This window comes from Myotis nattereri (genome assembly GCF_964212035.1).
Source record: "Myotis nattereri genome assembly, chromosome: 16".
Classification (NCBI taxonomy): Eukaryota; Metazoa; Chordata; class Mammalia; order Chiroptera; family Vespertilionidae; genus Myotis; species Myotis nattereri.
Window position 1 is genome coordinate 42,322,371 of NC_138091.1, and position 24,606 is coordinate 42,346,976.

The 24,606-nt window shown below is 56.4% G+C and overlaps 2 protein-coding genes across 9 annotated transcripts; one reads left to right on the plus strand and one right to left on the minus strand.

Moving 5' to 3' along the window:
• Positions 1-5,104: 5,104 nt before the first annotated feature.
• RUNDC3A (RUN domain containing 3A) lies at positions 5,105-14,693 on the plus strand. Of its 5 annotated transcripts, none has more exons than XM_081110824.1 (11): positions 5,105-5,721; positions 9,570-9,685; positions 10,050-10,183; positions 10,357-10,442; positions 11,171-11,260; positions 11,374-11,454; positions 11,589-11,754; positions 11,864-12,021; positions 12,791-12,928; positions 13,039-13,145; positions 13,544-14,693. In XM_081110824.1, exons 1-11 carry the CDS (start codon positions 5,615-5,617, stop codon positions 13,561-13,563), a joined length of 1,203 nt encoding a protein of 400 aa, XP_080966950.1. In that variant the 5' UTR covers positions 5,105-5,614; the 3' UTR covers positions 13,564-14,693. The 5 variants fall into 5 exon arrangements, with proteins under 5 accessions (XP_080966950.1, XP_080966948.1, XP_080966949.1 ...); XM_081110822.1 differs by having other exon boundaries at positions 14,097-14,693; XM_081110823.1 differs by having other exon boundaries at positions 5,354-5,721; positions 10,035-10,183.
• Positions 14,694-15,366: 673 nt separating this feature from the next.
• Positions 15,367-19,564, minus strand: SLC25A39 (solute carrier family 25 member 39). Of its 4 annotated transcripts, none has more exons than XM_081109935.1 (12): positions 19,420-19,564; positions 18,559-18,658; positions 18,342-18,401; positions 18,172-18,216; positions 17,838-17,947; positions 17,413-17,480; positions 17,157-17,281; positions 16,805-16,978; positions 16,359-16,468; positions 16,105-16,186; positions 15,945-16,025; positions 15,367-15,861 (listed from the first exon to the last, which is right to left on the minus strand). In XM_081109935.1, exons 2-12 carry the CDS (start codon positions 18,641-18,643, stop codon positions 15,746-15,748), a joined length of 1,056 nt encoding a protein of 351 aa, XP_080966061.1. In that variant the 5' UTR covers positions 18,644-18,658; positions 19,420-19,564; the 3' UTR covers positions 15,367-15,745. The 4 variants fall into 4 exon arrangements, with proteins under 4 accessions (XP_080966061.1, XP_080966059.1, XP_080966060.1 ...); XM_081109933.1 differs by having other exon boundaries at positions 17,838-17,971; XM_081109934.1 differs by lacking the exon at positions 19,420-19,564 and having other exon boundaries at positions 17,838-17,971; positions 18,559-18,956.
• Between the last annotated feature and the right edge of the window lie 5,042 nt (positions 19,565-24,606).

Genomic DNA, 24,606 nt, shown 5'->3' on the forward strand with positions numbered 1-24,606 from the left:
AAAACATAGATTTAAACAGATACTCAAATATTCATAACAGTACACAAATATTCATAACAGTATAAAGAAGGGGATGAAAACGTTTTGGAAATGGACAGTGGTGATGGCTGTGCAGCATTGTGATTGTAATGGATGCCACTTAGCCATTTTTAAAAATGGTTAAGATGGCATTTATGTTAGATAAATTTTAACTAAAAAGCAATCAATTGCTTATCTATATCAGCAACAGTTACAAAATAAATTTTTAACAAGGTACCTTTTAAAATAGCACAAAACTGCCGAAACCGGTTTGGCTCAGTGGATAGAGCGTCGGCCTGCGGACTGAAGGGTCCCAGGTTCGATTCCGGTCAAGGGCATGTACCTGGGTTGCGGGCACATCCCCAGTGGGAGATGTGCAGGAGGCAGCTGGTCGGTGTTTCTCTCTCATCGATGTTTCTGACTCTCTGTCTCTCTCCTTTCCTCTCTGTGAAAAATCAATAAAATATATTTAAAATAGCACAAAACATATATCAATAACTTAGGATGCATCTAAGAAAATATGAATAAGACTTCTTTGGAGAAACTGATATAATTTTGATAAATTTGAAACACAGGGTAAATTAAAAGAGAGATATATGTACTGTACTGACAGATTGGAAGACTCTGGATTATAAAGATGTCAATTTCATCCAAACTGAGCTCTAAATTTAATGCAATCATAATTCCAATACAAATCTTACTACGTTTAATTGGGTTTTGTTGCATTTGTAAAGTTAATTTTAACATTATTATAGAAATGCAGGGGGCCAAGAAGAAAACAAGCCACTTGTGAAGAAGATAAGATGGGAGGACTTGCCTTACCGGTCACCAAGACATTATAAAGTTTTAATGATTTAGACATTAAAACCAAGAGACACTGGAGCAAAATATAGAGCTGAGAAACAGACCCACACTTGTATGGATACTTGATGTGAGAGAGATGGCACTTCAAAGCAGTGGGAAGAGGCCGTTAAAAAAACAAACAAATGGTGTTGGATCAAAATGAACTTGGACACCCATCCTGTGCCATACACAAAATTTAGTTCAAGTGAATTATAGGCTTTAAAGTAAAATGACAGTATAAAACTCTTGTACGGTAACATAAAAAAATACACCATAACCTCAAGTTAGAAAAGATTTCTTACTAAATAGGAGACAAAAAACATCTATTATTAAAAATGATACATTTCATTATATTAAAATTAAGAATTTTTGTTCATGAAAAGATACAATAAAGAGAACCAAATGGCAAGTCACAAAATGTGAGGAGCTATTTGTAGTACATATAAGTGACAAAAGGCACAAAGCAGCTAAGAAACAGTCCAAGAGAAAATGAGCAAAATGCTTTGAATAGGTACTTCATAGTAGAGAAAACCCAAATGACTAATAAGCATGTGAAAAGAATACTCAATTTCATTAACAAACATGGAAATGCCAACTAAAATGCAATGTATACATAACAACAGTATTCAAAGTCAGAGAGAGGAAGTGGAAGTGTGCTTTTGTAGGATTCTTTTTTCTTCACCAAATGAATAGCCACATCCTAAATGTCAGGGGTATGTGGATCTGTTTTAGGAAAACGGTCACATCCTCTGGCACAGCAGTTAAACCGGGGCCGCCTGGGGCTACTGCTCTGTCATGTCCACCATTATCTGGTTGTTGTCAAGGGCCAGATTGATGAGTTCAGTGGAGACATCGCAGGGACCACCACTCCTGCCTCCTTCGTGGTCTATAATCACTATCATTCTACCTCGCATGGGGTATTCCTTCTGATGTGCTATCTAGGCAAGGGTAGGGGGCGTCTCCACTTCTCACTCCCTACTCTAACGGCTCGTATTTTAGGAAACTGAATGTGAGAGTTCTGCTAGCTGTTAAGTCCTATACTCCATTCCCGTTATGGATTCGGGGACCAGGGAAATAATCACCAGGTGAATAAGTGGACCTATTACACCCACTGTGGGATGAACTTGGCCAGGTCTCCTTTTATCGCCGGGCCTGTGTATGTCCTATTCTAATATGTGTTCTTTTTAAAATTTTTAAAAAATTAATTTGAGAGAGAGACAGAAATGTCGACTTGTTGTTCCACTTATTTATGCATTCATTGGTTGATTCTTGTAGGTCTCCTGCCTGAGGATCAAACCTGCTACCGTGGAGCATTGGGATGACACTGACCAATTGAGCCACCTGTCCAGGGCTCTCATAGGTGTTCTTAATGGCATTTTGGTCCCCTAGTATCAGAGTCAGCTCAGACCCTGTATCCAAAGTCTTGAAAGATCTGAGTATTCCCTTTTCCTCAGGGTACAGTTGCTCAGATAAATGGCTATGAGTACCTTTGGGGGAAGAGTGAGATAATTATCCTATATAATTAGGAGCTAATATGCTAATTAGACCGAACAGCAGAACAACCGTCTGGATGACCCTCCGGAGGAAGCCGCGGCTGCGAGGGCCGAGCCCCTTGCACGAATTTCGGGCATCGGGCCTCTAGTTATGATACAAGCTTCTGTGGCATTGCAAGGCTTTTCCTGAAGGAAACTGGCCCCTCTTGGATCAATGGGCTCTGCAGCCAAAAATGCTTTGAGTCTGGAAATTGGGGAGGGATCCTGATTTTCCTTTGCAGTGGGTGACATCAGCCTCCTGCTAACTCCTTCTTGCTCACTTTTGGCCATGTAAGTCATGAAATGCCATCATCGGCTGTCCACCTACCTAGAAAGACCATGGCCTATTGGCCATCGCACTGCATCCCAGCTTGCCATTTGGTCCTTGTGCCCATTACAGTAATTATGTCCACCCTGACTCTGAAGACAAGTACTGTAACCTGGCCTCATTCTGAGCTCCTGTCATACCCACTGACTCAAGGAAGCCCAGTTCCATAGCAGCTTCTGCTACTATCAACAAAGAAGGAGGTTACCATCTGGGGTGGCTGATCTCAAATACCAAAAGCAAACTGGGTGCTACACAATGAAGTTAGGGAGCACTATGTCTGGGACCCGTGGAATTCCCCAATGTGCCTCTTCCTGCTTCCATGTCCTATAGTAAAAGTTAAAGAAAAATGGTAGCAATTCAATTCTGAGGATTTAGAGTCTTCAAAAATGAAGGTTTGGCCCTGGCTGGTGTGGGTCAGTGGTTGGAGCATTGGCCCACGCACTAAAGGGTTATGGGTTCGGTTCCTGATCAAGGGCACATGTCTGGGTGGCAGGTTCAATCCCCAACCCTGGTTAGGGTGCATGCAGGAGGCAACCAATTGATGTGTCTCTCTCACATCGATGTTTCTCCCTCCCTCCTTCCTTTCTACTCTCTCTCTCTAAAAAAAAAGAATGAAGGTTTGGTCACCTGGCCTGGTTAAAAAACAAACTGAAGTGCCCTTTTAGGGCAAAGTGAAAATAAAATGAGTAATGGACGAGGAAAGTTATAAATATCAACTTCTGACAAGTTTCAGAAATAATTATTGCAGAAGCTATGTGTATTTTCTTTCTTGCTTGTTTTGTACCATATACTCTATATATTAACTTCCCCATCCTTTCTTTCCCTTATTATTTTATGTAAGGATTTTTGTTGGTAGTAAACTTTATAATTTAGTCTTGATGTTTACAGAATCCTTAGAGGAAATGTGGCTGAACTACTATTAGGAGAGGTGTTAACATCACCCAGAGATGACTGACTACTGTTACTGGAGAGACTGCATCTCCACTTTATTTTATTTTATTTTATTAATATTTTTTATTGATTTCAGAGAGCAAGATCAATGATGAGAGAGGACCATTGATTGGCTGCCTCCTGCACACCCCACACTGGGTGGAGCATGTGCCCTGGCCAGGATTCGAACCGTGACCTCCTGGTTCATAGACCTACGCTCAACCACTGAGCCACAACAGGTCGGGCTGTCAATATTCTTTAAACTGCACATTAGTGTTCTGTATGCTCTTTTGTGCATAATATATATCTTGAACTGAAAAACAAAAGAACATCATTATTGCCATCGGCTATGAGTCTGAAGGCAGGAGGATGCTGGGAAGAGCTTCTAGAGATGAGGCAAAAGAGGGACAGAAAAGACCAAGTCTAAGGTCCCAGAAGCCAAGAATTGAGGCTGAGTGAACATCAGATGAGCCAGCAGTCAGGACCTTCTCCCCAGCCCCAAGGAAGCCAGAGCAGCACTGGGAACTTCTCATCTCCTCCTCCTGTTGGCGCTGCCAGAGGACGCCTGCTTGCTGGTCATATTCAGATATGGGTGCACATCTCAATCAATGTGGAGATGTTGATCGTCGATTAGCAGAGTAGAATAAATCCAGTAATTAGGTAGAGTTGGTGAATACATATGAGCTGGACCCTGGGACGGACCTTCCTGAGGCCAGATGGGGAAGTTGGGTGAACCCCTTTAATCAGCACAGAAAGGCTTTCTGGGGAAACTGGAGATTCAGCGGGTGAAAAAGAGCAGGTTGAGGTGGGGAATGAAGCAGGTGGGAGGAGGGGTGAGTGAGAACAACTGGGAGGTAAAGGGCAGCGGGAAGCCAGGCTGTGCCTCCATCTCCCCCACCTTCCTGAAAAAGATGCAGCCAGCTTTTCGGGGACCTTCTCAGCGTTGCAGAGAGGATTGATGGCACCATGCAACAATGTTGGCAGCCAAGAGGTTAACCGAAAGCCAGATGCCCCTAGGGCGGTGCGAGGGGGTAGGGCTGCGAGGGGAAGCAGTGCCGTGGTTGCACCCCTCCAGTTGCCCTGAGACTGCTGTGGGCACCAGCTGGATTGCTGGGAATCCCCACAAACCCCAGGCCCCCAGCTGTCAGTCCCCAGCAGTTCCCGGCTCTGGGCTCCTGCGGCTGATGGTGAACTCCCATCCCCCACCCGGGAGCAGTAGCCTCCGCGGGCTGGCGCAGCCCAGTGGAGCCTGGCCTCCGACAGACGCGTAGTCTCTCTAACCGCTCCTTGGCCTCCTGAGTCAGCGGTGCACGGCCTGCGCTCTCTGCACACAGGCCTGGCCCAGGTCCTGTTAAGATACTGAAGGGAAGGGAGGTGCTGGGATGAGGGTACGGCAGGTGAGGACCTCCATTACCCAGGGTGAAATCTGAGATCGACACCGCTGACCGCAGGTCAGACACTGGGGAGTAGAGGAGCTGGAGCTCAGAGACGTAAGACGAGGGGTCCCGGGCTCTGCATATGGGGGTGGGGGACAGGCCAGATACCCCCTCTTACTCCTTCCAATCGCTGCCTCTTCCAGGGACCCCCTCCGCCCTCCCGCAGGTCCTGGTCCTCTCCCCTCCCCCACGAAATCCTGCTTCCTCTGCGGATTGGTCCCTGGCCTGCCGGGGGGCGGAGTCCAAGCGCCGTGACGTCACCGGCCGGGGGGGGCAGGCGGCTAGAGGAGGGGGTAACGGGCCCCGGCTCAGCACCTCGGAGAGCTCCCTCCCCGGCCTTGTTTTGCTCCCAATCGCCGCCTGGGGAGGGAGCCTAGGGGCCGGCACCCGCGCAGTAGCAGGGGATGGCCGTGGAGGGGTGGAGGGGCCCCGATGGGCAGAAGGCCCAGCCGTGATCCGGCGGGGAGGCCGGGGTGCCGGGCGGGGTAAGGGGCAGCTGGCAGCGGCAGCAGGGGCTGCACATCTGGATGGAAGCGAGCTTTGTCCTGTCCACCATGGCTCTGGGGCTGTCCTCCAAGAAAGCGTCTTCCCGCAACGTGGCCGTGGAGCGTAGGAACCTGATCACCGTGTGCAGGTGGGCTCTGCTGGCGGGCGGGGGGCGCGGGCGGGGAGCGGGGTCGGGCGGGCTCTGGAAACCGGGGTGAGCTGCCTGCGGGAGGATGCACGGCAGCCGCAGAGACAAGGAAGGTGGCACAGGGTTCAGAGGAGCGCGTCCACCGTCCTCTGAGGCCCAGACCGGGAGGGGGTTTGGAGGCCTGGTTCCTACCCTTCTAGGCCAAGCCAGGCCTTGCCCAGCCTGAGGCCCGGAGGGTGGGGGGTGTTTAATTGGCGCTGCAGCTTCCTGTGAGAACCAGGAAGTGACACGGTGCAAGGGGGAGGGTGGTGGTTGGCTCCCCTGCTGAGGACAGGGCGGCAGGGTAGGCGATCGCTGCCCTCCAGGCATCCCCGCATTCCCACCAATAGCCTGGCCTCTCTGGAGCGGGCTTTTCTGGGAGGGTTTCCAGTGCTCAATCCTGAAGCAGAAATGGTGTCCTCCTTCTCTGGGCAGCTCCGACCTGTGGCAGAGTCAACAGGGCCTGTGGGCGAAGACCCTGAACTCATCCAGTGAAGGGCGGGGGTGCTGCCCTTGCTATGGGAAGGACCGAGGGCCTGGCCGCAGAAACCTGGGTCTCCTTGGTTCAAGGCGAAAGGTTGGGAGGGCAGGCCCATTGGTCCCTGAGGGTGGGCTGTTGCAGTGGTGAGAAGATCCCCCCGCTTTCTTGGGGCCCAGGAAGTGAACCTCCCATTGCAGCCTGCAGGGACTCACCCTTCCTGGGCTGCTCTGAAGCCAGGCATGGCCATGAGCTCAGCCTCTCCCTCAGCCCTCACTATACTCATCTCTCCTTCTCGGATGCCCATGCCAGCTGCCGTCACCTGCAGTCTCCCTGCTCTCCCCACCCCCGTGCCACCTCTGAGGGCACGGAGCTTCCAGTGCACATCTCAGCTGTTTTCCTTGCCAGCTCCACCTGCCTGTACACAGGAATCAGTGCCCACCTGATGCCCTGGCTACTGTGTCCTGTAGCTCCTTCCAGGTTCCTGGGCACACACCCAGCCACACTGCGCCTGTCTCACACCACTAGATCCCTAGTGCCTGGCACAGTGCCGTGCACATCAAGCCTCTTAAAGATGCCTGGCGTGTTATAGAAGGGATGGGTACAAAGTGTAGACCTCTGCCTCCGCCCTCACACCTCAACTTCTGCCAGTGTGGTGTAAAACCAGGATTTCTGCCTTTGGGGCCAGATGGTCCTAGGTTCAAACTCTTGCTCCATCAGTTATTAGCTGTGCAACTGTGGTGAAGTCTTCTACTCATTCCGGGTCTTGGGTGCCTCATCACCCCCATTATAGATGTAACAGCCATGCCAAGGAATGGCAATGACATAATCCCTGTAGGAGTCTAGCCCACTGCCTGGCACACAGCAGCCCTGTCCTGATGACACCCTTCCCGTCCCTCTCCTCCCTCCTGACCTCCTCGGTTCCTCTTCTTTCTCTTGCCAGCCAGGACAGCTGGGCCTCTTGAGTGTGTGGGGGAGGGGGAACTCCCCTTGGCCTAGGCTGCAGAGCAGAGGTTCTGGTGGGTTGAAAGTGGGCTAAGAGCTGCTGGTGTGAGAGAGAGAGTTTGGGGAGATTCAGGGGCATGACAAAGGCTAGGAAACCCCTCGGGCCTCGGCTGCCTCATCACTGTCACATGGTTTGCCTCCAGCTCCCAGAACAGGTCCCTTTAGCAAGCTGAGGTCTCCCCTGGGCCCTGGCCTCCCTGTCTCCATGGCAACCTGCAGCAGCCACTGCACCTCCGAACAGGGAGCGCACCATGGAGCTCCCGGGGGCGATGGCATCTCTGCAGCACCCCTGAGGACAGATGCTGCGATGCTGAAGCCAGCCCCAGGCCCCCACTGTGGTCTGACCCAGATGATCAGAAATCAGCAGGGTGTGGGGGCTGCATAAGGAAGCCCAGATAACACCCCAACACAGGCTCCTCCTGGCAGGCCCGACCTTCCCATTAAGGCCCAGCCTCTCCGCACCTCAGGATCACACACACTCACCTTCTAGTCCTGTCTGGGACCTGAACCAACATTTAATGAGACAGGTCATACTGTTCCTGTTTGCACCTGAGACAATGGGCCTCTGCGAGAGGAAATGACTTGTCCAAAGCCACGTGGGTATCACCAGGAAACAGGACTGGAGTCCACCAGGCTGCCTTCCCCTAGTGCAACCCAACACAGACCTGGCTCTGAGCTCAAGCCAGACCAGCTCTAAGTCCAAAAGGAAGGAAGGAAGGTCCGTGGACCCAGCTGTGCCATTGGCCTGAGAGCCAAGGATGCCAGTGCCCAAGGGCTGGGGCACAGAGTGGAGGACAGAGGGCAGAGCAGGCAGGGGCTGCTCAGGTCCTTGGGAACTTGACAGCCACCAGGGGACGGAGATATAGCAGAGAGAGCAAGGGCTTTGGAATCAGACATACTTACTTGAGTCCTCAGAAACTGTGTGATGTGACTCTGAACAGATCCGTCGACCACTTGGACCCTCAGTTACCTTCTATGTCAGTGATGGCGAACCTTTTGAGCTCGGCGTGTCAGCATTTTGAAAAACCCTAACTTAACTCTGGTGTCGTGTCACATATAGAAATTTTTTGATATTTGCAACCATAGTAAAACAAAGACTTATATTTTTGATATTTATTTTATATAGTTAAATGCCATTTAACAAAGAAAAATCAACCAAAAAAATGAGTTCGCGTGTCACCTCTGACACACGTGTCATAGGTTCGCCATCACTGCTCTATGTGAACAGGGGATGAGGTTGATGATAAGAGGAACTACTTCCCAGGACTGTTGTAGGGATGGATGAGATGATACTGCAAAGTACAGTGCTTGGCCAATTACAGGGTGTGATAAGCTTAGGGGGGAAGGGCAGTTTCCAGCAGCCCCTGTGTCTGCTCTGCCCCCCACAACAGGGCAGTATGGGATGTTGGGACCCGTGCTCTCAGCCCTGCCCCACAGATTGCAGCATGGCAGGTGGAGATGCAGGGGTTAGGAGTAGGGATTGCAGAGGGAACTGAGGCTTTAAGCAGGACTGCAGAGGCGGATGGCGCTGCTGGGCTCCAGTCCCTCAGCTCCATTGGCTTTCCTGACTCCCTCCTTCTCTGACCCCCAAGGCCCCTTCCACTGCTCCCTCCCACCCAGCCTGTCTGTAGCCCACAACCTGCACCTCCCCCAGCCCAGCTCTGCAGCTCCTGGTTCTGGGCAGCTGGTGTGTGGGCGGCTAAGCTGGGAAGGAAAGGGGACGGGAAGGGGAGGGGGGCTTGGTGTGCTGAGAGCCCACCTGGTCACCATGCATACCCACACCCCATGTTTTCAGTGCCAACTCACAGCCCTGGCACAGGTGAACCCCCCCCCCCCCCCCCCCGCCACTCCAGAAGGTACCGAAGGTTATTCCAGCAAAAGCAGAAGGCAGCTCAGTGCAGGGCTACAAACCAGCTTCTAACTCCTAACTGACTCCCAACATGTACTTGGGAATGCAACTCCAAAGGGTGGGCAAGGAGGGGACAGCCTCCACTCTGGGTGCCTGGACTTGCTACCTATTGTTTCACCCCCTCTCATACCTTGTTCCCAAAGCTTCCTTTCTCTGGCTGTCACCCTTCCTGTCACCCACTTTGTCAATCAGTCTCCCACCTGCTGCCCTAGCACGCCCATGTCACAGCACCTCTATGGTCGCTCTATTCTCACCTGTCTCCCACCCTCTTTCCCTCTGCCACCCCGCTACATCCATGCTCTTCATGACTTCTTCTCTGCCCTTTGTCCCTCTCTTTGCCTGATGCCCCTCCCCCGCCACCATCACCCTGTCTTCTCACCCGACACCCCCCTGCCCCTTCTCCTACCCTCCACCCAGGTTCTCTGTGAAAACACTGCTGGAGAAGTACACAGCAGAGCCCATCGATGACTCATCTGAGGAGTTTGTGAATTTTGCAGCCATCTTAGAGCAGATCCTCAGCCACCGTTTCAAAGGTGGGCCCAGGTTCCTGTGCTTATTGCCCAGCTCTCCCAACCCCCATCCTTTAGCTCCCGGGCACTCCACTCGGATCTACTCTGGGCTCTCTGAACCCTATCACTGACCCTGGTCCCAATTCTGGTCTATGTACAGAAACTCGTGCAGAGTTAGGAAGAGGGGAAGGGGTCTTCTGGACATGCAGTTATAGGGATGTGCCCTTTGTGTACATGCATATGTGTGTGCACACATGTTTGGGGCAGGCACTATGTATGTGCGTGGCTTACACTTATGCATGTGTGTGACCCATTACATGGGTCCTCTCTAAACTCCCTTGTCTCGCTGAGCCCCCTCCCTGCCCTGGCTCAGCCTGTGCCCCAGCAGGTCCGGTGAGCTGGTTCAGCTCAGATGGGCAGCGGGGCTTCTGGGACTATATCCGGCTGGCCTGCAACAAAGTGCCCAACAACTGTGTGAGCAGCATCGAGAACATGGAGAACATCAGCACAGCCCGAGCCAAGGTGAGCGGCTGGCAACGGGCAGGACCAGGGCAGCCTCTCCGAGCTCCGGGTGTCGGGGAACTGCCTGCTCCTTGGTCCTCACCTCTGCCATGGGTGACGGGGAGAACAGCCGCAGGTCCAGGCCCAATGGCGCACACCCGAGTCCCTTCAGTAAAGGTGAGCATGCTTTCCAGGGCCGGGCATGGATCCGAGTCGCACTGATGGAGAAGCGCATGTCGGAATACATCACCACAGCCCTGCGGGACACCCGGACCACCAGGTCAGACCCTCTCGGGCAGCTCAGACCACAGGTCCCGGTGTGCATGCCCATTTTCTAAACACACTTGATCCTTAACTTCCTGCAGCAACCTTTCCTCGCTGCACTACAACTCCCAGCATGCACCTACGTTTCCCTCTCTCCCAGTCTGTCCACAGGTCAGCCTGGTCTGCAGTCAGGATACACACCTTTGGCACCATCATCACCTCTTCCAAATAAAATTCATTATCCCCATCACTTCCCAGCACCAGACTCACACATCGGGACAAGTCTCAACCATGTATCGTTTTACTTGCTGGCCTTGTTCCGTGTCCCACCGCAGCCCTGCCTGTTGGGACTGCAGAGTCCCAGCTCGCGGAGCCTCATTCTCTGCACTGGGCCCCAGGGCAGGGGCAGGCCCTCAGGCGACATGTGCCAGTGGGGAATGGTGTGTTTCCTGATTTTAAGGATCGGGGTGACTCAGTACTTGGTGGGAAACGGGTAGTTCAGAAGACTGAGGAGAGTCTGTTCTCAGGGGACACACGTTCCAATAGGTGGGAGACACAGGTGCTATTCCCAGGGGGCCCCAGTCTGGGGGAGACCAAGACCCACACCTGAGGGATGAGCAGGAAGCAGATACCTCCTTCCTCTAAGAAAGGTTTGTGGTAAACCAACCAGAGAGATCCCGAGGGACGCGGGCTCCAGGGAGCGTGCTGCACCCTAAGTCCCTCCACCCCCACCACTCCCCACAGGCGTTTCTATGACTCAGGAGCCATCATGCTGAGGGAGGAAGCCACGGTCCTCACGGGGATGCTGATAGGGCTGAGCGCCATAGACTTCAGGTGGGGCCTCGGTGTCGGGGCCAGCGTGGTGGCTGTGGAGGGGTGTCCCCACTCACGAACGTACACACCCCCAACCCTCATACCCACCCCATCCCCGTGGGTTCTGTTCCCAGCTTCTGCCTGAAGGGTGAAGTGCTGGATGGGAAGACCCCCGTGGTCATCGACTACACGCCCTACCTGAAGTTCACCCAGAGGTGCGGAGCGGGATGGCGGCGCTGGGTCCGGGCAGATCCCGGGCGGAGGGCCGGGCCGGGGCGGGGGGCTGGCTGGGGGCAGCGCGGGATGCAGGGGCGGGCGAGCCTGCGGTGCCCCCTGCTCCTCCCGCCAGCTACGACTACCTGACCGACGAGGAGGAGCGGCACAGCGCCGAGAGCAGCACCAGCGAGGACAACTCTCCCGAGCACCCGTACCTGCCGCTCGTCACCGACGAGGACAGCTGGTACAGCAAGTGGCACAAGATGGAGCAGAAGTTTCGCATCGTCTACGCGCAGAAGGTGCGCGGCGCGGGTGGCCGGCCGCTGGGGGCGGGGCGGGGGGGGCGGGCCTGGCGGTGCCGGGACCCTCCTCTCCGCCGGCGGGCTCACCCTCACCGGCGCCCCGCAGGGCTACCTGGAGGAGCTGGTGCGTCTGCGCGAGTCGCAGCTGAAGGACCTGGAGGCGGAGAACCGGCGGCTGCAGCTGCAGCTGGAGGAGGCGGCGGCGCAGAACCAACGCGAGAAGCGGGAGCTGGAAGGCGTGATCCTGGAGCTGCAGGAGCAGCTGTGAGCGTCGCCGCCCTGACCCCTGACCCGCCCCCCCCCCATCACATCACCCCAGGGAACCCCCATCACCCCCACTGACTCCAACCTCACCTGTCCTGATACCTGCATCCAACTCAACCAACCACCAGCATCAAACCACTGACCCATCCTCTATCCTGAAGTCTCCCCAGGAACCTTCTACGTTATCCTCAACTAAGATCCTGGGACCTTCCAAAAACCCGTTCCCCACTTCATCTAATTACCCGACATCAGCTAGAAGGGCCATCCACCCAACTTTATTCCAGGGGCCCCAACATTACCCATTACTCACAAGGACCTGTTACTCAGCGACCTTGAATGTCATTGAATTATTCCCTCTGATGTGCTACATACCCCACTGACTGTCGTCACCCACGGTGACCCCTGACCTCACTCCTACCCACCCCTGACATTTACCCACTAAACCTTTTCATCATCCTATGACCTCCCGGCATGATTCCCCAAGCCCCCACCCCCACTAGTTACATTTCAGAATTCCTACACTGGTCTCCTCCGACTCCCACAACACCCTTTACTCCCTCTGGCCCCAACCTGAGGGCACCAATCCCTGTCACCTCTCTGACCCCCAGTACTCTCCACTGGCTTCTAGAATCTGCCCCACTGATCCTCAACATTCTGTCCCCATTTCTGCTACCCAGGTTTCAACCCTAACCCCTCCCCCCTGCTGAGACTCCCTTCCCTACTTCTGTCCCCTCTCCCAGCCAGCCTGACCCCCACCTCCCCATCCCAGGACAGGTCTGATCCCTGGCGACCACGCTCCCCTAGCCCAGGGTTCCAAGGAGCTCACCACGCCCCTGGTCAACCAATGGCCATCACTGGGAACGCTCAATGGGGCTGAGGGTGTCAGCAACCCCAAGCTGTACCGGAGGTAAGCACAGCTGGGCTTCGCGTGGGCCTGAGTGCTGGGCCCTCCGAGGGGAGAGGGGCCTGGGGGGCGGTAAGCCTCAGCCCAGACACCAGCTCTCTGCTCTGTCACAGACACAGTTTCATGAGCACGGAGCGGCTGTCAGCGGAAGCCAGTCTGAGCTCGGACTCCCAGCGCCTGGGAGAGGGCAAACAGGATGAGGAGCCCTGGGGCCCCATCGGTGAGCCCCCCATGCAGCACCCAGCATGCCCCCAGGAAGGGCTCTGGCCTTGGGGCTCGTAGTCAGGCCCTGGTCAATTCCCTTTAACTCAGCCCTTCCGGAGAGGTTAGCACAGCAATTAAGAGCTTGGTTTGGGGTGTAGGGCAGCCCCTGGTGCACACCCCAGCTGCGCCTCCTCTGGTGGAGCTTGGTCAGTATTCACACCCCTGAGCCTTCTCATCCGAAAGCGGGACGCTGACCAGCGACGTTTTGGCAGGCGGTGAGGCCTAGTGGCTTCCTGTCGTGACTGCCTCAAGGGGCTCCAGTGCTCGGGGAGTTCTTTGCCTAATTTGCTCGTATCTCATGCGCTCTGTGAACCGCGTGCCTGACCCTTGTTTCCCCCTTTCTTCGGCTGCCAGGAAGCTCTGAGCCAAATTAGTGGCTCCCTTCACGCGAATGCCCAGGACTTCAACGCATGCATTTTGTGTTGCCCTCCCCGTGGCCTCATCTTGGTTTCCCGCCCTAGTTTTCCCGGTGCCTGGAGGTCATGTCTTTTCTAAAAGCCACTGGACTGGATGACCCTAGACCTCGAGACAAGGCAGGCTGTGAACGTGACCCTGCCACACTGTTTGTGATTGTCCGTGTCTGTCTCCCCACCAGACTGTGAGCTCCTTGAGGGCAGGGACTGTGTCTAGTCCGTTCTCTGTACCCCAGTGCTTGGATCAGAACAAGTGCTCACTATGTGTTTAATAAACGGACGGAGAGAGGGAGAACCTCGGGGAGACAGAAACACACACTGACGATTACAAGAGTGTTCCCTGTGCTGTGCATGGCACAGGCAGGTGCTCAACCAGGTTAACGGAGATGGCAAATGCTGCGGAAATGAGGCGTCTCCTGGTGGGGGGTAGTCTGATCCCAAGGCCCGACCCAGGCAGACGGGTTGGCCTGGCCTCACCCACCCTCTCTCCCCAGGGAAGGACCCCACGCCCTCCATGCTGGGCCTCTGCGGCTCCCTGGCCTCCATCCCCAGCTGCAAGTCCCTGGCGAGCTTCAAATCCAACGAGTGCCTGGTGAGCGACAGTCCTGAGGGCAGCCCAGCACTGAGCCCCAGCTGAACAGTGTGGGTTGTGCCAGCCCCACCTGCCAGGGCATAGCCACCTGCCGCCTTTCCTCAGAGTCCCCCCCATCCAGGCCGCCTGCCAGAGACCGCTGCCCACCCAGCCAGGTGTCTCTTGGCAACAAAACCTTTTGCTTCTGGTTTTAGCTTCCTGCCTAAGGAAGCAGGGTTACCAAGGGAAGCCTGTTGGGTAGGAAGGTGGGGTCGCCAAGGCCACAAAGTCCTTGGGGAAGCTTGCTCCACGCTTCTGGTGACTGTGATGCCTGGCTGCTCCCGCCTGGGACTCTTCCCCATCTTCCCCACCCTCCTCAGGAGCTGGTGGCCCAGCCTCAGCACCTTCATCTCCCCCACCTCTCCTGTCTGTCCTGTATTCATTCCCTGGAGTCACTTCTTCCTCAGCCCCCAGTGCAGGGGCTCTGAGGGGACCAGGCAAATAAAAACCAGAGGACTGAGGGAAGCCTTGTTTGTGGGGGCTGGGACAGGACCCTGTCCTGAGGTTGGCAGGATACGGCAGAACCAGTGCTGAGCCCACAGCCAACAAGATGCTGCACCACAGAATCACAGTGCGCCCTGGGGAGCAGGCGGGTCAGGATGGTTCCGGAGTGGGTGACTTCTGTATGAAGCGTCCTGAGTACTAGTCCACCCAGAGCAGGACCAAGACACGTAAATACCCCTTCAACCTGACACTCTAAGAACTTGCTCAACTCCAGGCAGAAGAGACTGAGCAGGGGGGGGGGGGGGGGGGGAAGGCAAGGCCTGGGAGGGCCCTCCTCCATCATCCTGCACAATTCAGCTTTGGCCCAAAGTTACAGACCCTCCCGTTAGGCCAAAGCCTGGCAGTGAAGAACCCTCCCTCCTGTCATACTCAAGTGTGCCCTTGGGGAGATGCCTCACCATCCTCTACCCTGGCCCTAACACTATCAATGTTACTGTGACCCCACCCCCCAACTCTGGTTCCTCGCTCAACTGGGGGGTCCTTTACATGAGCATCACCCAGGCAGCCAAAGCCTATACCCACCAAGATCCCTCCAAGCCTCCTTTAGGCAAATCACACACCAAGTCCTGCTTCCCCCAACCCCAGTGTCCCCTGCCCCTGTAGTCACAGACGCAGGAGAAAAATTCATCATCTTTACACTCAATGAATTAACAGCAGTAGGTTCAGACTGGCCAGGTCCAGGGTTCTGTGGGCCTTGGGGGGCAGGCCCAGCTACAACGAACACGGGAAAATGGGCAAGAGGGCAGGGGGAGGAGAGAGTTAACAGATTTGGTCTTGAACTTGCGGGGTTGGATGGAAAAGTGATGATCCTTGGGGCTTGGGATGAGGACCAGCAGGAAGAAAGCTGTCTGATGGGGGCCTGGGCAGGCCCGACGGAGGGGCTGGTACCCTTGGGGCTGAGCGGGGAGGGGAAAATGAGGCCCCTCCCCTGAGGACAAGGCACTTGGCTCGGACTCCTCCTGCCCCACGCCATCCACGGGAGAGATGGGGCCCTCGTCCCCACTCCTCTCACTGGCTCAGAGGCTGTTCCAGGTTGAGCCTCTGAAAGAAGCTTTTGCCCAACTCATATGTGCTGATCATGATGGCACAGGAGGGGGCGGCCTTGATGATCCTTGGGAGGAAGCCTGCAGTGGGAGGGCAAGGCTGGGGTCAGAGGCTGGGTCCCAGAGGACCCCAACCTCACCAGGGCCTGGACACAGACACTCACCTGCAAAGAGTCCCCTGGTGCCGGACTCGGCCCGGATCCTCCGCAGCAGCAGCCAGGTGGAGTCGGCGTGCACAGGTGACACTGCAGACACAGGCATGACCCAGTAAGACCTCACGTGGACCCCCACCTGCCCCCACACCACGCCAGCCCAACCCCTCACCTCTCACAGCTTCCACGGCTCCCAGCGCAACCTGGCGTTGAGTCTTCACCACATCAAAGGGTAGAGTCAGGATGGCAGCCACCTGGTGGGGAGGGGAGGGTTCATCTCCATTCCCAGGACCCCCATCCCTTGCACCCAGCCTAAGTCTGCCAGCCATATCACCAGGGAAGGTGAGCTTGCTTCTCAACAGGCAGCTGCTGCACTGCCATGCAAGGATACCTCTGCCAGCCTCACCCCCAGCCCAGTCAACTCACCGTTCCTGAGATGCCACCAGCCACAAAGCTGATGCCCACCGATGTCTGGTCCTTTGGCCTGTGCCCACTCAGCCAGCTCTTTACCAGCTCATAGTTGAACCAATACAGGGCTTGGGGGCACAGGATACACTCATTAGAGATGGGGAAGGCCAAAGGGTGGGCCCCATACTACCCTCTTCCACTGACCTATACCAGGACAACCACTCCCTCCCAGTTAAGAGACCTGTTTGCTACACTAGTTTCTGTAACAGGTTCTCTGCAGGAATCATCTCGTGAAAACCTGGGCAAATACCCTGTGTACTGAGCCCATTTCACAGATGCGATAGGGCTCAGAGGAGTTCAGTGACTTCAAGGTCAGTAGTATCAAAGTTGGGACTGGGCTGTAGACCTCTTGTGCACCACCCAAGGGCTCCCTTACCCCATCTCCCCTGCTCCCTGGTGCCTACCTGAAAAGGGCACATCCCGAAGAGCAGTGGGGCCCCAGCCCAGCCAGAGCGAGCGCCAGCCGCCCTGAGCTACGGAGGTTCGGACACAGGCACCCAACTCCCGGTATGACACGTGCTGAGCCTGCAGCTTCGTCCGTACCAGCTCTAGGGGGCTTATCACAGTCACAGTGCCCACTGTGGGGAACAACGGGGAGGGATCGGCTCACAGGTCCTAATGGCAGTTTGCCCCAGGGTCTGGGAGCCCAAGACATCTCCCCACCCCTAAGTGGGCAGAGAGTGAAGCTGGGAGCTAGGACTGAGCTCAGGCAGAGCTGGGGCCAAAGGGAGATCAAGGGCCCCGGGCTGTGCTCACAGCGGGCCAGTGCACCGGCCACCATGGGTGCACAGAAGTCAGAGGTCAGGGCTCGACCACACAGGAAGGCCTTGAGTTGGTCATAGGCCGTGAAGTAGATGGCGGTTGCTGGCACAGTCATCACCCTGGGGGTGTGAAGAGATGTTAGCTGGGACTTCCAGCGCCCCCGGACACCCCTGCCCCAGCCAGCCAGCCTACAGGGGGGCAAGAGGTCAGCAGGGCATAAGGGAAGACAGCACGCAGGACGGGTACTCACAGGGTGGCTGGGAGGCCACTCCACAGGGTCCTGGTGCCCTCGTGTCTCACAATCTTCACAAAGGCATCCTGGCCATGAGGACATCAGCCCCGAGCGGGAAGGACGAACAAGAAAAAGGCCTGTGAAGGGGCTGGCCCAGGCCGGGCCCTCGCCCGATGCCCTCGCCTCTGCCCACAGCCCTGGGTCCTGCTGGCAGGCGGCAGCCCTCAGGTCTCCACACAGGCAAGTCCCCATTTGGCTCCAGGTGGACTGCTGCTCACCCTTCAAAGCCACATGGAGGGGGCACTACCTCCTCAGCGGAGCCTTTCCCCAACCCAACTGGCTGCCACATGTTTGCTGTGTCCCTTCCTTCCTGGGCCTGCTGCCCAGCCATCTATCCCTCGGGAATTCTGACAGAGCCGGCTGCGGGCACAGCTGCTCCTCACCATGGTGCCGGTGAAGCGAGTGGGGTCCTGAAACCAGGTGGCACAGCGGGCACCGTTTGGGCACAGGTACAGGGGTTCCAGGACGCCATTGCAGTAGAGGAGGCACTTCCCTGTGGGTCGGAGAGAGGAGGGCACTGGGGGAGGGGAGGGTCGCTGAGCGCCATGGCCCTGGAGCCTGGCTGGGTCCTCAGGGGGTATTCTTGTGCAGGGCAGAGGGTGGCTGGTCGGACCTGGAGGCCCGTGCTAGCCCATGGCTGCCAGGCTCAGGGGCCCCGGGGAAGCTGGGGCACTCCCTCCCCGGACCCTCCGGCTCCCCATGGCCAGAGGCACTCACATTTGGTGTAAGAGAGGCTCCAGAGCCTGGCGGGAGGCATCGCATCTAAAACACAAGGCGGCCCCTCAAGTCAGGAGAGCCCCCTCCTCCCCCAGGGACCCCACCTCTAGGAGATCCTTGTGCGCAGGCGCAGGTACCGCCCCCTCCCGGTTCCAGGGCTGGACACTCACCGCTGGTCACCGAGGGCCGCTGAGACTGCAGGCGGACCTTCACCACGTCCAGGGGGGTCACTAGGGGAGAGGGCGGGTCTGAAGACTCCTTTCGAGGAGCCACTCCAGGCACCTCATCCAGGCTCTGCCCCCTCCCCTCCCCCGCTGCCTCCTCCCCTCCCCTCCCCCCTGCCCCCCTCCCCTCCCCCCCGCCCCCCACCTCCCCGGGGGGTCTTACTGAAGACAGAGGTGACCACGGCCCCGGCGCCTGAGGCCACCATCTGCTGGAGGGGGCTGATGCCCCCTGGGCCCCGATCAGCCATCTTGGAGCTTCAATTCTGCAAAGCAAAGCTCCGGGAGCTCCAGCTCACCCACCGGCAACCACAGGCCTCGCCGACTTGACTCTCTCACTGCGGGGAGCGCCTTTCACAGCCGTCCCTGTCCCCCCGCCCGGCCCACGGGCAGACTGAGGCTCGGGGAGGGGAGGCGACCGCCCAAGGTCACTCGGGGAGCCACGAGGACACCGGGCTGGTCACCGGTCAGTTCATGGGCAGCAGCGGCCCCTGCCAGGTGCTCACCCAGCCTCCCGCGCAGGCCGACCGTGCGCCGCCCCGCCAGGGCGCCCGGTTTGGCCCCGGGGTCCCGCCCGCCCGGCGCCCCTGTTACAGCCCCGCCGGCACCTGCCAGCCACGAGCCACCGAGCGTGTGTGTGTGTGTGGGGGGGGGGGCGGTGAAGGGCAAGTGCGAGGCCCCGCTCTCTCCGGGCGGCAGGCGGGGCGCCCAGCCTTCCCCGCACCCCGTCCCCGGCCGGAAGGGCTCGGCTCGGGGCGAGGATGAGGACAATCTCTCGGCTCTTTTCCCCCAAAATCACAGGCCGGGGGACGCGACCGAGAGCGCGAGACGTAGGAACGGGGAGGCGGGGTCTGTGCTCGCCCCTCGGCGGCACTCCCGGTCCCGGTGGAGCCAACGTGGCCGCCGCAACGGCCCGCGACGCCGCGCCCCCAGCCCAGCCGCGGCTCAGGCTCCTGGGGACCCCCCGAGACCCCTCTCCGTCCCCCACCCCTGGCCGGGCCCCCGGTCCCGGCCCCGCCCCGCCCACCTGGCTTTAGGATGGCACTCGTGCAGCGCGGAGCCCGGGGTCGGGCGGGCCCATGGCGGGTCCGCGACCGGTGCGGGGTCCGCGCGCGTTCGCCTCGCTCCGAGGCCGACGAGGAAGGCCGCCGAGCCGAGCCCGCCCCGCCCCCGGACCCGCCGCGAGGCCCCGCCTCCACGGGCCGACCGGCTGCGCGCCCGGAGTGCGCGGCCCCGCCCCCCGAGGCCTCCCGGGAACCAGCGGAGCCCTGTGCCCGGAGCAGCTAGTACCCTGCCGGCTGCACCGTATCGACAGCGTATTCTCACCCCCCAGCCCCCCACCCCCCACCACTAGTCCTGGCCGAGCGCTGCACCCGGAACCCCACACCCTCAATAACTCGCCTGACAGCGTGAATGCACCCCACCCCCAGGGGCTTAGTCTGCGTGGCGGCGGGGGGCGGAGGGGGTTTGAATCAGTTCCAAAGCCGCGGGCAATCGGAGAGTGCTGGCGAGCATTTGCCCGCCGGGCTGGGTTTTTACAGCTTCACGGGGACGGACGCATCAGACAGGAACCGGCATCATCCCCATGTGACAGGTTGAAACTCGGCTCCAAAACCACTCGACAAACTGGGGGGTTCCGTGCGCTTGTGGGGTTGGACAAGCTGGCAGGCTGGACAGAGAAAAGGCGGGTCCGGAAGCGGGGAGCCCGGGGCCAACCTGGCTTAACCTGGGCTCCGTCCCACTTCCGCGCGACCTGGGGCATTTCAACGCCGCTCCGGGCCTCGGACGAAGAGGATGCATAAGGCAGAAGAGGACCGGCATTTTCGTGTTGGTCACTCTCACACGGTTATATCTTCTAAGTCTCAAATCTTTTATTTTTTTAAATACATTTTATTGATTTTTTTACAGAGAGGAAGGGAGAGGGATAGAGAGTCAGAATCATCGATGAGAGAGAAACATCCATCAGCTGCCTCCTGCACACCCCCTACTGGGTATGTGCCTGCAACCAAGGTACATGCCCTTGATCGGAATCGAACCTGGGACCTTTCAGTCCGCAGCTCTATCCACTGAGCCAAATCGGTTAGGGCATAAGTCTCAAATCTTTTAGAAGTAGGTTATTATTCACCCCATTTTACAGCTGGTGAAACTGAGGCTCGAAGAGCTCGGGATTGGAATCAGCCAGGCTACCCTGCCTCGCGGGGTGGCAGATGGGCCTAAATCTTACGCCTCCGTCTCTGATCCCACTTGTCAGGGAGACACGTTTCTCTCCCCGGGCAACTCCACCACCTGCCCCGTCTTTAAAACTCTCGTGCAGCCTGGGGAGAGACTATGCCTTTAAGAAGGGTTGGCCGTGACTTTGACGTAAGTTGCCTCCGAGCAATGGTCGGGTCGAGACCTAGAAGCGGCGCAGCCAGCCGGCGCCGGCGAGGCGAGCACGTGGGTCCCCAGGGGCCGACCATGAGCTTTCCCTGCGAAAGGCTTCGCGATCTCCCACTGCTGGGAAGGCCGACTTCGGGGGCGTGGAGAAGGCCAGCTGTGGCGGGTGAAGTGGCCGCTCGTCTAAAGGGCCGGAGGAAAACGAATATATAAATAAAATATAAAATAAATAAGGGAAAATAAAATAAAGGGCCGGAGGGAGGACGCCCTTTCCATCTCCTTCCCAAACCAAGCTGAGGTCTGAAATAAGACAAAATCATTGTATAAACTGTTGGTTCAGGAGAAAGCGCATCTTCTACGAAGGTCCTTTACAGCCTCAACGTTGCGATTTACCCCAACAGTTAGTTACACAACCACCAGCCCAGAGATTACTCTCCCATTTCACAGAGGAGGAAGCTGAGGCTCTTTCGGGTAATGACTCTCGTCTAGTGTGAAGCAGAACCCAGGTTGCTCTCGTGCAATTTCTCATTTTACAAATGAAAAAAACGGAGACTCCCAGAGGTCACATCGCACCAAAGCCACGCAAGGGAAAGAGCCAGAATTCAAACGCCGCCTGCCTGAGTCCAGAGCAGCTCCCGCCCCACCTCATTCTCAACCCAGGGCTCTGATCCCCGCTGTGCCCGCTCATCTGTTTCATCTGCTCAGGCCTCGGGCCCCAAGAACCCCAAGAAATACAGCGTGTGTCTGGCAGCACCACTTGTCTGCTTCATCAGAGCGCCTGGGAGGCAAGAACCTGGCCCCAATTTCCTCCTGCAGCAGCTGTGTGACCGCTGGCAAGTGCCTGAACGCCTGGAAGCCTTACTCTCCCCATTTACAAAAAACGAGCTGATGGGGATAATAATGCGCCTACCTCACAGGTCCGAGGTGAGGATTTAATGAATTGGTGGCTGTAAAATGTTTAGACCATTGTCTGGCAGGCGGCAAGCACTCAACGACTATTATTTTTATTATTATTGATTGCTTCCCAGAACCTGCGGCACGGAAAGCTCAGGAAAGGGTCTTGAGAGCAACCAGGTTCTGTTTCTGGTGCTACTTCTACCTCCAAATGCAGGCACAGATAGCTATCACTCCTCATACCCCTTCCTTCCCAGATTCAAGGTCACACAGCTGCAAAGCAGCAGAGCCACGAATCAAACCGAGTGACCTCTGGGCCTGTCTCCCCCGAAGTAGAAGGAGGGACTTGCACTTCATGCCTGGGTTTCTTCTTGCAATAGGATGCCTTTGAGATTTGTTGCTGCGTCTGTTTCCTCACCTGAAAGTAGAAACGATGTCCCCTGTCCTGCCTAACGTACACACGCTTGGCTAAAGTCATGTCTGTAAAAGCCATGTGAAGACTCCACCAACAGTTCTGCAGCCCCTGTCGGGGGCCCAGAGCTGAGCAGACCACGTCCCTGCCTTCCCGCACAGGTGAATGCTTCGAGCCCGAGAAACCTTGGGGCATCATTGGTGTGAGGAAAGCACACGCGGGGGCAGTAGTCTGGGCAGGTGGGCGAGGTTACTGAGCCCAAGAGGAAAAATCCAAACCCGAGCTCACAGCTAAACGCCAAGTCGCGCCTTTGATTGAACCCTGAGTTCAGGGAGGGGGAGGAGTTCTAGAAGGCATCACCAGCAGTGGGGGCATTTCCCAAGGACGATCATGGTGGCCGCAGGGTGCAGCCGGAGCCTTGAGATGCCCATGAAGCTCTAGAGCCTTGGCTAGACTTGCCGCCCAGGGGAGCAAGCCTAGAACCTGGAGGAGGAGGCGGCCACTGTCCCGGCTGACGTGGCCACAGGTCACACCCCGTGGTCCTGCCAGAGTTATCATGTGGCCCCACGTGGCCATCACTGGCTTCCTCATCAGATGGGAAAACAGAAACTCCTTTCAACTGTAAAAAGGGAGAAAATGGTACCAGCCCCAAGGGTCCTAGTGGGGACTGATGGGCCAGTCCTTGCCCAGCACTGGGAAAGCAACATAAGCAGAAGGTAGTTTATTATGAGGCTGAATCTTCCAGGGCAGCCCTGAGGCAGGGGCAATATCCCCCCCAGCTGGCATCTTCAAGGCCCAGGAAAATATTTATGGGGCTGAAGTAAGGCTGGGCTCCCTCCTACAGATCCCACCAACACCTCTGAGCTCAGGGCCGGCACTGTCTCCACCGACAGCTGCCTTCCTGGAGGCAGGGCCAAGGGTTTGGGGACCATTGAGCCCAAGAGGAGAAACCCAAACCCAGGCTCACAGCTAAATGGCAAGTCTGGTCTTTGATCGAACCCTGAGGTCGGGGAGGGGGAGGAGTGATAGAGAAAACTGAATGAGGCCTGTAGAGCAGACATCACTTTATCAATGTTAACTTTCTTATCACCTTGCTGTGGTTTTGTAGGAGAGCATCCTTGTTCTTAGGAAATGCACACTGAAATGTTTAGGGCTGAATGTCAGCAACGTAGTCCCAAATGGCTCAGAAAAACACCCACGGGATAATGCCAATGTAGCAACATGTGACCTGGGGAGTCAGGGTGAAGGGGTATGTACACGCTTACTGTGCCATTCTTGCACACTTTTCCTGAAGTTTTTAAGGTTTTCAAAATAAAAAGTTGGAGGGAAGAGGGATTTCCCCCTCCGAAATACAGACATACAGGGTGTGGCAAAAGTAGGTTTAAAAGTTGTTCCTATGGAAAGTAATACAAAAATTAATAAGTGAGACAAGAATAAACTCGCCCTAGCTGGTTTGGCTCAGTGGACAGAGCGTCGGCCTGCAGACTGAGGGGTCCCAGGTTTGAATCCAGCCGGGAGCACGTGTCCAGGTTGCGGGCTCGATCCCCAGTGTGGGGCGTGCAGGCGGCAGCCGATCAATGATTCTCTCTCAGCATTGATATTTCTATCTCCCTCTCCCTCTCCCTTGCCCTCTGAAATCAATAAAAATATATTAAAAAATAAGAATAAACTCTTTCTTGTACTCACTACTGTAAACTTACTTTTGCCCCACCCTGTATTGCTTATAGAATCAGAAGAGGAAGGAAGCTGTCTTTTTTTGAAGGTTAAAGAAAAGAAATAATATCATAGCCAGGATCAGCCTGTCTAGGGAAAGGCCTTCCTACTTTCCCTTCACCCATGGCCCGAGAAGGCGAGTTAGGGCGTTTCTGGACACCCGAGGCTTTACTAGGGGGGCCCTGGGTGTGGTCTGAGGTGACCCTCAGAGGGGAAGGGTCCTGGTTAAGATTTTCTGGCGTTGGCACCCCCCCCCTCCCCCCAGGCTGACTCCCGGAGCTCTGGACCAGCTCTCTCACTACCTACCCGCGTGGAAGGCGTTTCTGGCCACAGCCATCCAAACTCCGACTGCCAAACGCTGTGCCCCGGGCAGGCCACTTCTCAGCGCTCCTCCGCCCCTCGGCCTCCGCCTGTGCGAAAGGCCGCCGCCTCTCCGGCAGCCGGGTTTGTGACCGCAGAATGCTATGAATTCCACGCGTCTGAAGGGGATGCACATCTCCACACCGTGATGCGGACAGTCTCAAGGGCAGGGCTGTTAGAAAGCAGGGCGCCGGAGACAGGGCCAGGCGTTGTTCTGGCCCGGGGCGCTGCCGCCCCCTAGGGGACACTTCGAGCACTGACGAGGTTGTTTGTAGTCACAGACTGGGGCCGCTGGTATTTGACAGGTGGCAGGCTAGGTGTGCTCAATGCCCTGTCACGGTAGGACAGTCTGACACATCACGGAATTGTCCCGCACACCTCTCAGATTCCCCCTGTCTTTTTTTTTTTTTAATATATTTTTATTGATTTTTTACAGAGAAGAAGAGAGAGGGATAGAGA

Bases quoted from the DNA above. Each gene is read 5' to 3' on its own strand.
- RUNDC3A (XM_081110820.1), top strand. From the start codon at position 5,615: ATGGAAGCGAGCTTTGTCCTGTCCACCATGGCTCTGGGGCTGTCCTCC. The intron at 11,755-11,863 runs GTGCGCGGCGCG...GGCGCCCCGCAG, and splicing joins GCATCGTCTACGCGCAGAAG to GGCTACCTGGAGGAGCTGGT. The intron at 13,146-14,096 runs GTGAGCCCCCCA...CTCTCTCCCCAG, and splicing joins GGAGCCCTGGGGCCCCATCG to GGAAGGACCCCACGCCCTCC.
- SLC25A39 (XM_081109933.1), bottom strand. From the start codon at position 18,643: ATGGCTGATCGGGGCCCAGGGGGCATCAGCCCCCTCCAGCAGATGGTG. The intron at 17,481-17,837 runs GTGAGGAGCAGC...CCTCATGGCCAG, and splicing joins CTCGCTTCACCGGCACCATG to GATGCCTTTGTGAAGATTGT. The intron at 16,187-16,358 runs GTGAGTTGACTG...CCTCCCCACCAG, and splicing joins CTGGTGGCATCTCAGGAACG to GTGGCTGCCATCCTGACTCT.